This window comes from Protopterus annectens, chromosome 2.part2, assembly GCF_019279795.1.
Source record: "Protopterus annectens isolate FY-2018-M chromosome 2.part2, PAN1.0, whole genome shotgun sequence".
Classification (NCBI taxonomy): domain Eukaryota; kingdom Metazoa; phylum Chordata; order Ceratodontiformes; family Protopteridae; genus Protopterus; species Protopterus annectens.
This window is the reverse complement of record NC_056730.1, coordinates 168022088-168040042: the sequence shown is the minus strand read 5'-3', so window position 1 is coordinate 168040042 and position 17955 is coordinate 168022088. Positions and strand designations below refer to the sequence as shown.

Genomic DNA, 17955 nt, shown 5'->3' with positions numbered 1-17955 from the left:
CTGGTGTGTGTGCATGTGTGTGTGTGTGTGTGTGTGTGTGTGTGTGTGTGTGTGTGTGTATATATATATATATATATATATATATATATATACACACACACACACACACACACACACACATATTATGTGTGTGTATATATATATATATATATATATATATATATATATATATATATATATATATATATATATATATAGCTATATCTCTCTCTCTCTCTCTCTCTCTATATATATATATATATATATATATATATATATATAGGGTATTGGGGCTTGCCCACATACTGAGGATTAAGACAGGGGCTTTTCCCCTACATAATATATATATATATATTAGTACTAGGCTAAATGCCATTGTGGGCCATTTTAAGCCTAGCCAATTACCTCATGTAAGAATCAAACCCTGCAACTTGTATCTGTAAGGTGAACACCTTAACAATTACACTAACCTTTTGTTTTGTGGCATAATTATAAAACAGTGGTGAGACCAGCACTACTGTTTGGGACAGAGACCTGGACAATAAAGGCAAAGCAGATGAGAAAGCTAGAGGTGAAGGAGATGAGGCAAATGAGAAGGGTGGTAGGATGCACACTGTGGGACAGACAAAGAAATGAGGACATAAGAGCAGAAGCCAAAACAGCTCCAGGTGCAGAAAAGACCATAGAGAACAGATTACGGTGGTTTGGGCACATGTGCAGAAAAGCAGAAGACAATCTGGTGAAACAAGATTTGAGACAGGAAGAAGGTAAGAGAAAGCAAGGGCATCCAGCAAAGAGGTGTATGGCTTGTGCAGGAGACAATCTGTGCCAGTTAGGCATGAGTGTCGAAGATGCTAAGAGTGTGGCATTGAATCGAGAGATGGTGACAGTTAACAAGACACCCTGAGCCCAAGTAGTAAAGTGGGACTGATGATGATGATGATGTTTTTTCAGCATTGGTATTGTTCTTGTCAGCCCTACAAATGTCCATAGGTTTACATGTTTTCAGCTCAGACAATCACATGTCAATTAAACGAGAAAAGTTTATTCATTGTGGGCCTACAATGAAATTAGTACAACACAAGCTCATTGCATTACACCACATATCCTGTAAAAAAATTGTTAATGAGAAAGAACCACAGTGAAAGAAACAGAAAAAAAGGAAATTTAAAAACTTAAAATTAGAAAAGTATTCAAAATCTCATACCCTATAAGGAATAAAGCATAATAGTTCAGTTACAGATTTGCTGTTCTGAACTATTTGTAAGTTTCTTGGAGGCCATTGTTTGCTTGGGCTAAAGGGAAGTCTCTGTGTTCATCAGTGGCAGTAATAAACATTGAGCAGCCTGCCTGCCCCTGTGGGAGTGGTTACTGCCTTGAAACTGTAGTTTTATTGGCCATTTTGGGTCAATTCCTAACTCCTTGATCTCCCCCTCTTAAAACCCGATTGCCTCATGGTTTTGGCATCTTTTTGGACTTGTTGGCTGTTGGTGAAGCACCCACCAAGAGGAGAAAATGCTGAGAGAAGAAAGGAGCCACTTTTGAGATTTTAAGTATTTTGCTTCAGATTATTTGTTAAGTTTTTCTGCATTGCCGCCTACTTTTGAGCATTTTCTGGCTTGTTAAACTTGATTTCTGTGTTGGTAACTGTATTTAGAACACAATCTAGAGCTGATTACTGAATTTCCAGCCTGAACTTATTTTTAAAATCGTTTTTTTCCTAAAACTTGCATTTTATCTGTCTCTGGCCTAGCACTCAAGTGTGGGGTCATTTACTGCACTGTTATAACTTGTTGATACTTGTGAACCTCTGCTTTCCTTAAAAAAAAACAAAAAAACAAAACAATCTTGCTTTTTTCCCACTTCTCTGAGATTTAAAAAAGTTCAGTTACAGATTTGCTGTTCTGAACTGTTTGTAAGTTTCTTGGAGGCCATTGTTTGCTTGGGCTAAAGGGAAGTCTGTGTTCATCAGTGGCAGTGATAAACATTGAGCAGCCTGCCTGCCCCTGTGGGAGTGGTTACTGCCTTGAAACTGTAGTTTTATTGGCCGTTTTGGGTCAATTCCTAACTCCTTGATCTCCCTCTCTTAAAATCCTCTTTTGCGCGGTTTTGCTCGTTTTTCGTCTAATTGGGTTTAAACTATTCCTGGCTCCACAAAGTCTGCTCTTCACTTTTTCCCTTAAAACTGCTCTATCTCTCAAAATAAACACCATATTCTCATTCTAAGGCCCCTCACTGGCCCAAATAAGTAATTTTACAAGTTAGCACTAATAAACCATAAGCACTACTAACTCTTATACTCTCTACGATTACCTTGTCCCCTATTGGTCCATTTTAATTCAGTTCCCTATATTACTCTAGCATGTCCAAAGGTCAGTCAATGGTTTCCTCTCCAGTCCAGCTGGTGAATCTGGGAAAAGACGGATAACTGGTGCCAGAGCCATGGTCTAAAGCTAAATGCCAAAAAGTGTATAGTCATACCCTTTGGCAAAAACAATGTGCCCACAAATTACCACATAGGTGGTAACCCGTTAAGTACAGAGAAAGTAATTAGGGATCTGGGGACCCAAGTTGATAGCAATCTCTCCTTTGACAACCACATTGCCAAAGTGGTCAGAAAGACCTTCTACATAGCCCACCTCATCATGAAAGGATTCACATCTAGATCAAGAGAGGTAATCGTGCCCCTTTATTCATCCCTCATCAGGCCCATCATAGAATACAATGCCCCTTTGGGATGTACCTTACCCGACACCTGCAGCAATTAGAAAGACCCCAAAAGTACCTCACCAGGAGGATCAAGGGACTCAAACAGATGCCATATGCTGCTCGGTTAAAAAAACTCCAGCTCTACTCAGTTGCATACCGCCTACTTCGAGGCGATCTATGCCTGACATATAAAGCTATGTCCAACCCAGAATTAATGGACATGCTCCACCTCAGTAAATCTAAATCCCTTAGAGCCACGTGCTCAAGGGACTTGAACCTCAGCACAGAAATAAATAGAACATGCTGGAGGGACAGATTCATAACCCAGAGGCTCCCTTCTCTCTGGAATAGAATTCCAATTCATGTTAGGCAAAGCACCTCACTGAACCTCTTCAAGAAGAATCTTGATGAGTGGATGGGGGATCATACTGTTGTCCCGGGGATTACTTCCGTGTCACTATTAGACAGAGGCACAGTAAACTAAACTTTAAAAAGGGGACAGTATACTCAAATCAAGGGGTGGCGTAAGCCAAACACAATCGGGCTAGGCTTATAAATGCCCCAGGGCAGATAGTCTAGTATGAACCTATAACAATATTTACAAAGGGAATTATTATTTTGAGATGTGCAGTAATAATTATGACCTGTATTTGCTCTCAAGGTCATAATAATTATTACTCAACTTAAGAAGTATAATTCCCTGAAAACATTATATTGTACATCATCCTCTGTTTAGCAGTTACAATCAAAAGCTGTCCAGAACAGTTTATAACATTGTAATACATATACTTTCAGATTTTTGTATGTGCACCCAGTCAAGTAACACACCCATTCATATTCACATACAACAAAGAATTGCCCATTATGACATTTAAAAAGTTCAGCTAAAAGATTCAAGCCAAGGTCTGCTTCAACTTTACTTATTATAATATAAAATGGTGCAGAATATGTTTTGGGAAAGGGCAGGCAAGATATTATGTATTCAGAATGAATATTCTGAAATACTAAACTATATGCACCTCAACCATTTTTCTATGTGAGGATTCTTTAGATGTTAAGCAACCCTTTCAATATTAATGACCCCTGAGGAAGTGAAAACATGCTTCCATGTTTATCTTTCACTAAAAAATACAAACAAAATATTCCAGCTGTGTCAGATATTACTGTTAGACACATTTCTATTTTTCATTTGTATACAAAATTATTTTGAATACATAGAATTTAATATTCTTACACATCACCTTTGGTCCATTTACTTGGGAGATACTTATGCAACTCTTAATTAAAACTGTCTGACTCCCTGCAATTTTACAATCATACTAGCATATCTACTTCTCACTGTCATTGTTTTGTAATCACCTTCTCATCAGTTATTTTGTTATATTGTTGCATAACCTTCCTTCCTATACACCCTGAAAGCACCCTTCACATGGAGAACATGTCAAGCAAATCTGCAGTCTGCGGCTACCACTCCACCTATACAGTATAAGAAGGAATCAGTACTGCAAACTAAACAAGGATATACATTTTGAGCCTCAAGAGCAGGGTCAGTCCACCCAGGCATTCTACTTGTATGTTTTATGAGAGTAAAGCTATTAAATTAGCAGCATTTCTTAGTAGTTCTCAGTGTGCTAATAAAACTGACTGTTGTAGCCTTGTGTCCCCCCCAGCTAGTACAGTAATCCTAACTGTCCAATAGACAGTATACATTTAATTCAGATCCCTGTGACTAAATTAACCATCAAGCAGCCCTCTCAAGTGCATCACTTGGAGGCCCACCTTTTTATTTGCACCTCTATATATTCCCCTTCATTGCTAATGTATCTCCCTACTCTAATCTGTGCACAAACTGGTTACTAATCAGCAAGTCAATGTGAAGACACACTCCCAACCTTAATAACCTTCGCTGTCTCTTCTCTCCTTCACTTTACAGGTAGTTTGAATTAATACTTACCCCCTCTGAGGCCTTCACTGATTTCCACTGATTGCCTCTCTGGTTTCTTTGCATTCCACCTGGTTTACACCCCTTGTGCTATCTCCCTCCCCCAATACTAAGCCTATATTAGACTCCTGCTGAGCATGGAGCCATCTTTAAATTTCTAGTCTCCCACCAGGACACAAGTGCTCTTCAGCAATTACATTCTGCTTGCTGGTAAGCCATTAGACCTCAGGAATTTGTTTAAAGTGTTCAGATTTGTAAAGTAATACTTACTTTTTTCTCTTGTCTTGGTGGGCTCTGCCCCGCTCCGTTCACCCTTGTTAATGCTCGGGCTCTCTCCGCTTCCCTGCCCTGCCCCCTTTTTCCTCCCGCCTCCACTACCTCTACATTTATAGTACTCACAGCCACACCCTCAGCTCACCATCACATCACCTCCATCAATCACAGCTCCTCAAGTCATATCACATTATACCACACCAACTTGCTCCACACAAAATACTCCCAATCACTCTCATTCCCATTAGGCATTTTTTACATCACCCACACTACTTCCCCATCCACATATAGTGCAACCCTATAATTCCTATTCAGACTCCCCATCTAGAACCAACTTAAACTTTATAACCATGACTATCACACAACTAAGTCTAGTCTGTCTTCTCATAATTCTTTACAACACCACAAGTTATCACTCTAGCAATATCCCTAAACTTAGTAGCACAACACTACATTATGCACTCTCATATACAGACACCACACATTATAATAATATCTGTCACAATTGTTCAAGAACTACATAACGGACCAATTTAGAACTAAACACATATGCTCTCATTCCTACTCCAAAAAAATACAATACTTTCTCACACTCCTCACTAAACTCCAACATCTGTATCACCATTTTAACAGCAGGCTCACCATAAGTGGGGATATCCACCCCAACTCAGGCCCAAATCCATCCTGTCCAACACAAACTGCTCCATCACAAATGTCAGAACATAACAACCCCACTATCTTCATCCCTGGGCAAATCAACAACAGCAGCAAAACCAACCATTTTTAATGCTAAATATTAATATTACAAGTATCAAAAATAAAATACCTGAACTCCAGGCCACAATGGCACACTACTCCCCAGACATAGTTGCTTTAACAGAAACCTGGCTAAAGAAAAACATAGCTAACTCAGAAGTTCTCCCTACCAGCTACAATATCATTAGACAAGACAGACCACTTCATAAAGGGGGTGGAACTGCCTTACTGTACAAGTCCAACTTAACTGGCCATCAATTACCAAACTCCTACCCCTACCCCAATAATTGGGACATACTTATCTCACAACTTCAACTTCACCCTAAAAAGGACATCACCACAATTGTGATCTATATTCCACCTGGTAATACACCTGCTAGCCTTGAAGACTTCTTATCCTGGTGTTCTTCCACATATGCACAAGAAACCCTTATTCTGGGAGACTTCAACCTAGATTGGTTCACCTGTATATCAGAGCCACCAAGTAATCTAACAAATCTCCATGGCTACCAGCAGCTAGTCCAAATTCCAACTAGATGTGATAAAAAATCTAAAAGGGAATAGATTCATAGATTAGTACTAGGCTAACTGCCTTTGCAAGCCATTTTAAGCCTAGCCAATTATCCCATGTGAGACTCAAACTCTGTACCTTGTGTTTGTAAGGCAAACACCTTAACCATTAGGCCACCCTCCCAACCCTAAATCAATCCTTGACTGGGTCTTAACTAACAACCCCACATTGTACCCTCACACAGGCAGTCTCCCAGACACCTTAAGTGACCAGAACATAATATATTTTATACATAGTAGAACAAGCATATGCAAAACCACTAACTATATATCCACTAGAAACACAGATAATTATCTCCTGAGGTCCACAACACTCTGTGACTGGACCCCCCCCCTAAAAACCCTCCCACTTGACCAGGCTGTTGCATATTTCAACAAAACATTTCTACAACACCTAGACACTGTCACTCCATTGCGCAAAATCAAGGTAAGAATCTCTACAAATCCCTGGCTCAGTAAAGAAACCAAACAAATCCTCAAGTTCAGAGACACTGCCTGGCTTTACTATCAAAAAAACAAAGAAACACAAAGCCTAACTAAGTACCAAGAACTGTGCAACCATGCAAAAAAATGCATTAGGCTGGACAAAATATCCTACTACATAACATTACAAACTAAATACCAACACAACCCCCCAAAAATTTGGAAAAATGTAAACCAGCTACTAAAATCCACCCAAAAGGCTACCCCCAAACCAACCACCCCTGACACTAAAGTTCCCATCGAAACACAATTCAACTCCCACTTTGTGAACTCAATTCTATCCTTAGTATCACAGGACAGTTCCTTCCTCACTATCCCCCCAACACAAATAACACTAATACAAGCTTTACCCTCAAAACAGTTTCCACCACTTCAATCAAAAGCATGCTCTCCAAACTAAAAACCTCATCAACAGCAGCCGACCTACTCCCCAGCTATTTCTTGAAACTCACAGCAGATGCTATTGCTATCACAGTCTCCACTCTCATAAACAGATCAGTTGTTGAAAACTATGTGCCCAAACTCTGGAAAATATCCTATGTTAAACCCATACATAAAGGTGGGACCTTCACTGAACTTAATAACTACAGACCCATTGCTTTACTCTCCCCACTGGCCAAAATCCTAGAAAAATGCATCCATACCCAGATGCTAAACTATTTCCTAGACAGCAACATCCTGCCACCTACTCAGCATGGTTTCAGACCTGCCCATAGTACCACTACAGCCCTCCTCTGCTTCACAGACACAGTAAACCATCTCAAAAATGAAGGCCTACAGGTGTCAACTCTTTTTTTGGATATGTCCACAGCATTTTGACACAATCTCACACCAAATCCTGCTAAACAAACTAAACCAATATCACCTATCAAATTCCACTCTTACCTGGTTCCAAAGCTACTAAACTGACAGGTACCAAGCCATGAAATGGGAACATTCTCTCTCTCTCCTCAGCTGCCCATAACTATAGGAGTCCCACAGGGTTCTATCTTAGGACCACTACTATTCACAGTTTTCACAAATGACCTCCATACCTCCACACAGCATGCATCTATCATTCAGTATGCAGATGACACTATCTTAATCTGTGCTGCACAAAACATTCCCACCCTCCTGCAAACAACTCAACTAGCATTCTCTGACGTTGAAAACTACCTTACCAAAGCCCAACTTAACCTCAATCCAAAGAAAACTCAGCTTATTATTATAAACAGTTCTCCCATTCTGACTAATCTCAACAAAACTAAACTAAGCAAAATGGAAGCCTGCTATAACAGAATTGCCCGCTTTGCTGCAAATTGCTCATATAGAACTCATCACTGTACTGCTTTGTGACAACTCCACTGGCTTGGACAGCCCAACCTCCTAACTTACAATCAGCTCTGCCTCTGCCATTCTATTACCTCCCCAGTAAGTGTCCTGCTCTCAAAAACCTAGTACAACATCACTCAGCCAAAAGGCCTCTTAGATCATCAAGCAAACTACTACTAGAAGTCACCAACAGCTACAATAGCTTTGGAGACACACTTTATAGTAGTTCAGTGGCTAAAAAATGGAACTCTGTCCCTACTAGCATTCAAAACGCATCATCCAAAGCCTCCTTTAAAGACCTCATCAGGCAATATCTCAAGCAAAGATGGCAGTGCCATGATTGCTCCTCAGGCTAGTGAAAGTGGATAAGGTATATATATATATATATATATATATATATATATATATATATATATATATATATATATACTAAATCTAGAGTACTTGATAATAGTTTTCAATCTTAATCACAAACACTGGCTAATCTACAATGTATGTATTGTACCTGTGTACTATGTATGTATTCTACCTATGTTCCACATTTCAGCTGTACACCACAAATCTATTAATTACCTTTATTTTTAAATTAATTTTTTTTGTTGTTCTCTCCACTGCAACTGTTGATGTGCCACATACCACTGTAGAAACACATCTTTTGTAATTTGTGTGTATACTGATCATGTCTAACTAAATGTATCTGTAATTTTTCTTTGTGGAGCTTTTCTCCCCAGGTATCTGCTGTAAAGGGGCCTTTTCAACTCAGTCAGACACCCCGGTTAACAAATGTAAAATAAAAAATAAATATGTTCTCAGCATATCTTTTTGACAGCGTATTTGAATGAATAAATACTGAGGATGATTTTTTTCAAGTTTTTAACAAAGCAATCATATAAATGTTCCTTTAATTCTCTTTTGTCACCACATGCTGTTTAAATCATAAGAGGAAATATCACATTTGAGAGGAAACAGGTGCGTTCTGATTAAAAAGAAGCAAATATTAACTAAATATTCACTGTTCTTCCAAAATAACAAAAGGCAGGCTTCTATTTTTAAAGCAGAATATTTTCTGTATAGAAGTAAAAATTATTATGTTTGAATATAATACAGGTGATAATAAGCTAGAACATGTAATCCAAATGTAAAAAACTGTTGATGACAAGGAGAGGTAAACCCTTGGGCATAACGGTTTCCCTACGTAACATGGACACACACACACACACACACACACACACACACACACACACACACACACACACACACACACACGGATGTGGACACACTTGATGAAATGAGTAAGAAAAGAATTTAAACTGATATTTAAACTATCATGTGTTTATTCTTACCTAATGAAGATATTGTTTCATAATTTTCTCTCATTACCCTCTTGTACAGTTCTTTCTCACAGTAGTTTAAAATGTTCCACTCTTCTTTTAAGAAAAAGACTACAACATCTTCAAATGCTATCGGTTCCTGAAATAAAAGAAGACAAATACAGGATCATTTGTCAACCCACTAATGAACACCGTGGTTATACATCACAGACAGTTTGCAGACTAGCTTAAAACACAAATTCAAATGCAATCCCTGAAACTTTCAGTGCATGCTGTGGTCAACGTAAAGAACATCTTCACCCAAATGCCTACCTTTTTTATTACAAAATGCTTTTTCTTCAATTTAATCAAATGTAAGCATGACATAGACAATAAAAATAATTAAACATTACTGCATTATGTTTCATGCTCATAGCAGGTTCTTCAGTTTCTTCACGTACTATTTCTGAAACAACTCTTGCTATTATTTTCTGGTATTTTGTTATAGCACCCACTGAATGATACAAGCAGTGTCTGGTTAAGGTTGTTGTTTTTCTTCTGGCTTTTCCCGATTAGGGGTAGCCACAGCGGAACTTCAGTCCACTAATGATTGGCAGTAGATTTTTTTATGGGTGCTGAGGTGCCAGCTTGACGCCCAACCTTCAACTAAGGCACGTCCATTCTGCGCATGTCTTTCAAACGCCACTCAACCGCGGTGAGGACATGCCGACTCCACACAAAAGGCACTCCAGCCCAGAATCGAACAGGAGAACCTCTTGCTGTGAGGCAACAACGTTACAGCTGCACCACCGCGGCTTATTTCCTCTGCACCACCGTGTCTGGTCAAGGTAAACCTGTGAATAGGGGATAGATCATCCTCCTCTTCCTCCTCCTCCTCATCATCAAAGAAAGCAGAAAATCACAATACTCTTACAGTACTCTTCACTGTAAGTGAATGGAAAGACATGTTTTTCTGTCTGATGCAATTCTATAGGGACATACAGTACACTGCGAGACGAAGGAACCTTGGTTAGAAAATTTAATTACATTAGCATGACAGTCATCATCAAGTCAGTAGCCCGTTTTGGTGTATAAAAAAATCAGAAAAAAATATAAACCACTTTGAATGATACAAGAACATTAGTACTGCAGAAAATGTCAACAGTTAATAAATAAAAATGTATATATACTAGGTCATGCTGTTGTCCTTGAATAGACTTTAACGTTACAATAAAAATACTAAACTCCAGAACAGTGATGGGATGCAATAATCAGAGTAATGGCTGACCTAAAACACTGTATCTTAAATACGTGTGTAGAAAAAGAAAACTACTAAGAAATTTGGTGTGTTGCACTCTAGTCCAACACTTTTAAAGGTAAATATAATCTCAGTGAAAATGGAAATGATTTTCAGAACTTTCTTCTTAAAGAACACAACACATTTTAAAAAAAGAAATAGCTGCATGACAGTCATACCACTCAAAATTAAATTTGACACAAATAACTCACTGATAGTTAAATATCTACTTCCAAATGATAAAATGGAATAAGGCAGCCTGGTTTGAGAAAACACAGTAATACTTTCCATTTCATGACTGTTCTTTGGTACCCCAGATGATGAAATGAATATTATTAAGGCAGGGATCCATGGCCCATGTATGCTGGCTTAATGTTGCTAAATACATACTTCTGCTCCAATGATGAAGTAGAATAACAGGTTCACATCCATTAAAGAAAGGGAGCACTTAACGCAGTAATGGATTTATATTATCCTTATTTTTCTGGACTGCTCCACAGATTCTTGCCTTGAAAAGGGACAAGAGGAAAATCATTTGAGAAAAACTCAGACGTTGCTGACAGATAAAGTTGTCCTGTCAAGCTGAGGCCTTAGAATATTCTGCCCCCTCCAAAACAAGAAACAAGTATTAACATTGACGACATCACTAAGCAATCAGTAATGCCCAACAGTGTACATTTTATGTGGTAACAACAGACTATCCAGAGGTATTCTTTACTTCTGGAAGGTCCATTACTTCCCTTTAATGCCCACCTCTAGGGGTTTATTACTGCAAATAGAAAACTGGCTCTGCATCTCTTTTTTTGTTAGGTGTTTTTCTTATCCGTCATGTTACTTTTTGTAAGTTTTTGCTCATTGAGAAACAAAATAGTTCCTTTTCACTGTTAGCAGTGTCTATTTGCACACATGATAAAATAGTTATCACATTTTCTCTGCTATTTTATATAGTTTTACAAATATTTTTTATATTTTATTTTGTGTCTATTTTTATATTTTTGATATTCTTTGCTGCTTTTTATGTTTTTTTTTTCTCTGCTTCAGGGCAGTCTAGGTATTTAAATAATTTGTATTGTGGCTGGGCCATTTGTTTTCCTAATAATTTTCTTGACTTAATGATATTTATTTCTTATTAGCGTGTTTGGTCAGGGGTGTAGTCAGACAATACAATTTCATAACTGCTGCTCCTCAACCCACCTGCCATTTGAAAAACTGCAATGCCCCCCCCCCCACAATTTACAAATGTTTGCATCACCTTCCCTAGAAAATCATTAAATAGATATTTTTCAACCTATGAAACTCTTATTGGAGGCATTAATTTAGACAGTTGTGGACACAGTGTTGCCCAAATAAGCCAATGGTTTCCATAAGTAACGTATAGAAAATTGTACTTAGTAGAGTACATGGAATATGCCTGACTACATCCTTTCTTTTGGTACTATAGCCTTTTAGGTCGTGATTTCATTAATTTTTGTCAGTCTGTAGGTGCTTGAAGAGGAGGTAAGGTTAACCATTTAATGTTTAGTATGGGTGGTACAGTGGTGTAGCATTGCTGTCTTACTTTAAGAGTTTCTACAGGTTAATTCTCACTAAGGATGCCTTCTGTGTGGGGCCTACATTCCCTCTCTGTGCTCATACTGGTTTTCTCTAGGTATGTCCGCTTCCTCTCACTTATCAAAGACATGAAGTAGGCAGACTGGCAAGTCAAAATTACTCCTAGGTAAGCGTGTGTGTGTGTGTGTGTGTGTGTGTGTGTGTGTGTGTGTGTGTGTGTGTGTCTGTGTGTGTGCGTGTTTGTGTGTGTGTGTACAAAAGCATATGTGACATTCTAGAAAGGCCTAGCTATCTAATTCCATACCCTACTTGTCCAGTAAACTCCATGTATACAGGACTCAAATGTGACTCAAGTGTGGATGGGATGGATTTTTAGTATTTCTGGAGCATTTCTTTTAATTTGTGTTGCTTAAGTTTAATTTGCTGTTGAATGCTGAATATGTCAAACAGACAAGAAGATGAACTCAGTGCATCTGCCCGCTCTTTTTAGAACCATATTTCACTTTATTATTCTGGGTACAAGAACACACTCCTCCCCTCACAGAGGAAGTGCATCAACATATCCCCCCAGACAGTATATCAAGTAAGCAGAAAAAGGGGAAGGGAAGAGTGAGAGTATACTCAAAAGCTGTTTTTTATGTTAAATCAGCCCTCAGATGAACTGATACATCAATTCCAAGCTTTGGAGGCAAAATCACCTCATCGTATTTAAGAACAATACAAAATAAGTAAGTGGTAATAATACTGAAAATAAGGACCTCTGGAATACCCTAAGATACACACACACACACACACACACACACACACACACATATATACATACATATATATATATATATGTGTATATATATATATATATATATATATATATATATATATATATGTGTGTGTGTGTGTGTGTATATATATATATATATATATATATATATATATATATATATATATGCAAAGAAAATTATTAAAATAACAAAAAACTTCTGAAGGCATCTGTCTGAAGTCTGAGTGATTTTAATTGTATGCCTTAAATGGCTGACTTTATTGTTAATTTGTATGCAAGTCTGATTTTATGCATTGCTACAGCAGAAGACCTTACTACTTTTATATACTTGAGGACATGATTGTACTTGTACTTTATTACGCATTATTACAGATATTTGATTTCTTATTTTCAGTTAATTTTACAGAGTACATTAAGAATGTTGTTCGAGCTTGGCTCTGTTACTCTGTTTAAGTTACGCCCACCTCATGCATATTTATGGACAACAGAACTTTGAGAATTACACTTCCATCATGTGTAAAGGGGTTGAACTGTGATTTTGACTGGACAAAATTATTTTCATTTGTTTTCTTACACTATTTAAACTTTGTAATCTGCACAGTTTATTTATTCTGATGAAGTTCTTAAATAAAGAATGAAAGCACACTCAGTCACAGGTTCTACTTACTGCATTCTTTCTTCTTGTGTTATACCTAGTTTTATTTACGTTTTACAGATGCCTTCGGAAGTTTTTTTATTATTATACATTTTATATATGAAAAGAAAAAGAAAAGCAGGAGTGTGGAAAATTCAAAGCACGACCTCAGTTGTAAAGCAAAATGAACGCTTTATTTAATATTGCGTTTTCGTCCAATAGACTTCATCAGATAAAATGCATACTTAAAATCAAAGCTTTTATACCAAAATTCATATTATTGTTGACCAATCGTATTTCACTTCTAATTAAAAAGTCCCACTTAAATTTAACATTTCACAATGTGTATATAATACGTTCATATTCATTTCATATATAATAAATTATTAATTTAATTTAAAAACAAACATTTATTTAAAAAACCTTACTTGGTTTATGTAAGTTAATTCATTCAAAAGTTAATGTATTTATTTAACATTTCAAAGGGTTTATTCATAGGTAACCTTACTTCATCAATTTACAATGAACACTGCCATCTATTGACCATATTTATTATTGTTCCCAAGGTTATATTTTAGCAGCTTTTAACTTTAAAAATGGTAAAATAGATATGTTTTCATTTAACCCTGGGGGTCTATTGGCTTCCAGAACCAATTGCCACCACAACTCTTTAAAGCCTATGTTTTCTTCCCAAGGACCCCCTCTTATGTCGATTTTTATTTGGTCCAACACAAAAAAGCTATATTTGTATTCCTTGCAGACAAGTGAGTGCTTGTAAAGTGCATTGGTTTCTTTACATTTACCAATTTCATAGATGTGTTCGTATATCCTCTTCTTCAAGGTGCGCTCTGTCTTCCCCACATAGTAAGAAGTGCATCCCTTACAAATGGCTAAGTAGACTAGTCCCTTAGACTCACAGTTAAAATATCCTTTACTGTGTTACCAAATATTTCTACTTTCCAAATAAATTTTATCTTGGTTGGATATGTACTCACATTGTCTGCATCTTCCACATTTATATGTACCTGTTATTGTAAGATTTCCCCTTTCACCTTTGTGTCCTAGATTCCCTTTTTCTAGTAAATTTTTTATGTTATATGAATTTTTGAACACTACCTTCGGGTTGGAGTCAAGTAGTCCTTCCAAGTCTGTAAAGGCTTTGAACTTTTCCCACTCGTTTTGAAATAATTCTTTTACCTTACTGTTGAGTGCATTGTACTCTAGTATAAGTGATTGTTGGTAATTGTCTTTCTTTTCTGGATTGTTTTTATAGGGGTTTTGTATTTCTTCCTTAAGTCCCAATATGGGTTTGAACCTCCCATTTCTAGCTTTGGACACCTCAGTCCTGTATTCCTTGATGAATTCCTTGGGATATCCTCTTTCAAGGAACATTCGTTCTAGTTTATCACATTCCATTTTAAATTCATAGTCAGTGCTGGTCATTCTGGAACCTCTGACGAACTGTCCCTTCACTAGGTTTCTTTTACAGTATCTGGGGTGTCCACTTTGAAAGTGAAGAAAAGAATTGACATAAGTGTCTTTTCTATACACTTTTGATTCTATGGTATTCAAATTTTTAGTAATTTCTATGTCTAGATAAGCAATGTTAGTATTGGATGTAGTGTGTGTAAATTTCAAAAAATCCGTTGTCTCTCCTATATATAATAAGAATTCTTCAAGCTTAGTGTAGTCCCCTGTCCATAGAATAATAATATCGTCGAGGAATCTTCTGTACAACATACAGTGTTGGAAATATTCTGATGTGAAAACAAACTCTTCCTCCCAGTTAGCGAGGACCAAATTGGCAAATGTAGGGGCACAGGCTGCCCCCATTGCAACTCCCTTGGTTTGTTGGTAAAACTCCCCTTGGTGGACTAAAAAGTTGTTCCTTAGAATAATGTCCATTAAGCCTATACATGCTATTTTGTCTTCATGATCTTGTCATCCTTAAATACTTCATCTTCGAACATTTCCATACCCTTTCCATATGGTATCGATCCAAATAAATCCACCACATCTATTGTCATAAACAGTGTATCTTTGTACGGTAACTCTGGGTCTAATTGTCTTAATAGATCCCACGAGTCTCTCAGTATGGTCTTTTTGTTGATCCATATGTGTTTTGTTTTTGTGTCAACGAATACGGCCAAAGGTGTAGTTTTGGATCCTTCAGCTGACACAATGGGTCTAAAGGGGGGGTCAGTGGTATTCTTGTGTATTTTCGGGATGCCGAAAATAACAGGTACTTTTGGTTTGTTGACTTTCAAGAAAAAGTGTATCTTTTCATCAAAAACTGATTCTGTGGCCATATCATTCAACATTATGTCTATCTTATGATAGGCTAGGTTTATCTCATTTCTAGAGACTATCCTATATTTGGCTTCATCAGTTAAGATTTCATTCATTTTACTTTCGTAGTCAATAACTTCCATTATTACCACTCCCCCACCTTTATCAGGTTTCATAACCCTAACACTTTCATTGTGTCTAAGTTCTTCTAAGGTCTCCTTTTCTTTTATATCTAAGTTGTTTTTATATCTCACTCTTTTGTCACATCTTTTAATTCCTTTTTCCATAACTTGTTCGAAATTTCTAAGTTGTGCGTGAATGGGTGGATTGTATATAGATTTCCTTTTTAATATTCTTTGTTCTTTTGTGACATTTAATTTCTCCTTATTGAAACCATATTCTTCTTTCTTAAATAACAATTCGAGGTTCATCTTTCTCAAAAACAGTTTTATATCCAGGGTTGTTTGTGTTCTGTTCCCTTTGGTCATAGGAATGAACTTAAACCCCTTTTCTAACAATGAAAAATGCTCTTTCTTAAGTTCAATGTTACTGAAATTGTATATACTGAACCCTTCCAGTGTGTACTTGTTACCTATCTTAACAATATTGTCTCCTTTTTTGCTTCCATTGTCAGGTAGGGGGTTTATTGCACATATCTCCCCCTTCCCCTTATCCCCCCTTGCCTGTGAAAATTTCCATTATTTTCTCTGTTGGGACTAAAATGTTGCCTTTCTAGGGGTGGAAATTCTTCATCATATTCATAGTCTAAAAATTGCCTGTGTTCATAGGCTTCTCTAGTTTTTGTCCATACCTTTGAAACTCCCTCCCCTCCTTTTCTGTTGTTGTACCTTTGATATGAGGGTATACTATTACTAACTGGTTTTGGGTAACATGTTTGGTTTTCATATTCTACCATGTCCTTTTTGAGCTTTACCATTTTTCTCTCTACTAGTGTCTTACATTTTAAATCAATTTCCCCTTTTACTTGAAAATATTTCTGCCTTTTTTCTTTAATCCCAAAAATTAAGTCATCCCTAATGACTGTATCCAACTTTTGAATTTGCTCATTGATATTTTCTAAATTTCTATCATTTTCTTCTATTATACACTTAACTATGTCCAAACCACATCTATTAAATACTTTTACAAGTTCTGTGTGAAACACAACCTATCTGAACGTTGTTTGGGTATTTCCAGATCCGTAACCCTTTTGGTACAATCCCCCGTTTTAAACATTCCATTAGATAACTATTTTCAATGGTAATAGTTTTATACTTAAACATGAGTTTTGAAACATTCATAACATTTGTATCAAAAGAATTGTTGTAGTTTGTTTGCCGCTGGTTACTCATATCATCCGGATTAAAGGAAAACCGTTCTTTAAGCCAACTGTTCATCTCAAAACAATTTTGAATGCTACCAGTACCTTTTTGTGACTGCCCCTGTGTTTGCGAGCCCAAACTGGTGTTGGCGTTATTTCGATCTTCGTCCAGCTCATCTTCGTTGAAAATGTTGGATGTAGTGTCCGGGTTGAAGGTGGGTCCATTCGGATCATCCCCATACCGTTCGGTTCTTTCCACGCCAAACCGCGGTCTTTTCCGTCTTGGTAGTGGCTGACTTTCACCCTGTTCCACTCTGGTTCCTCTCCCTTCCGCATATTCACCTCGTTCAGTACGTCGCACCATAGACTCACACAGGGGCGTCAACAGATCAACTAGGGCTGTGAGTTGCCCAATCAATCTTTTAGTTTGGCTGCAGTCTTCGTTACTAGGCTGCATCTCCTTCTCCCACTCCATGCCGTGTAACAGTTACCAAAGAAGAAAGTCAGTACGGCAAACTTTTCAAACAGCTCCAATACCAATGAAAAGAAAAAAGAAAAGCAGGAGTGTGGAAAATTCAAAGCACGACCTCAGTTGTAAAGCAAAATGAACGCATTATTTAGTATTGCGTTTTCGTCCAATAGACTTCATCAGATAAAATGCATACTTAAAATCAAAGCTTTTATACCAAAATTCATATTATTGTTGACCAATCGTATTTCACTTCTAATTAAAAAGTCCCACTTAAATTTAA

The 17955-nt window shown here is 37.3% G+C and overlaps 1 protein-coding gene across 1 annotated transcript in view; it reads right to left on the bottom strand.

The window, feature by feature from the left end:
* Positions 1-17955, bottom strand: part of LOC122795583 (zinc finger protein 501-like) — a 433900-nt gene that overhangs the window by 167613 nt on the left and 248332 nt on the right. Inside the window, exon 2 of the mRNA XM_044063833.1 lies at positions 9367-9493. Coding sequence (XP_043919768.1) covers positions 9367-9493 — 127 coding nt within the window. The remainder of the gene's footprint in view (positions 1-9366; positions 9494-17955) is intronic.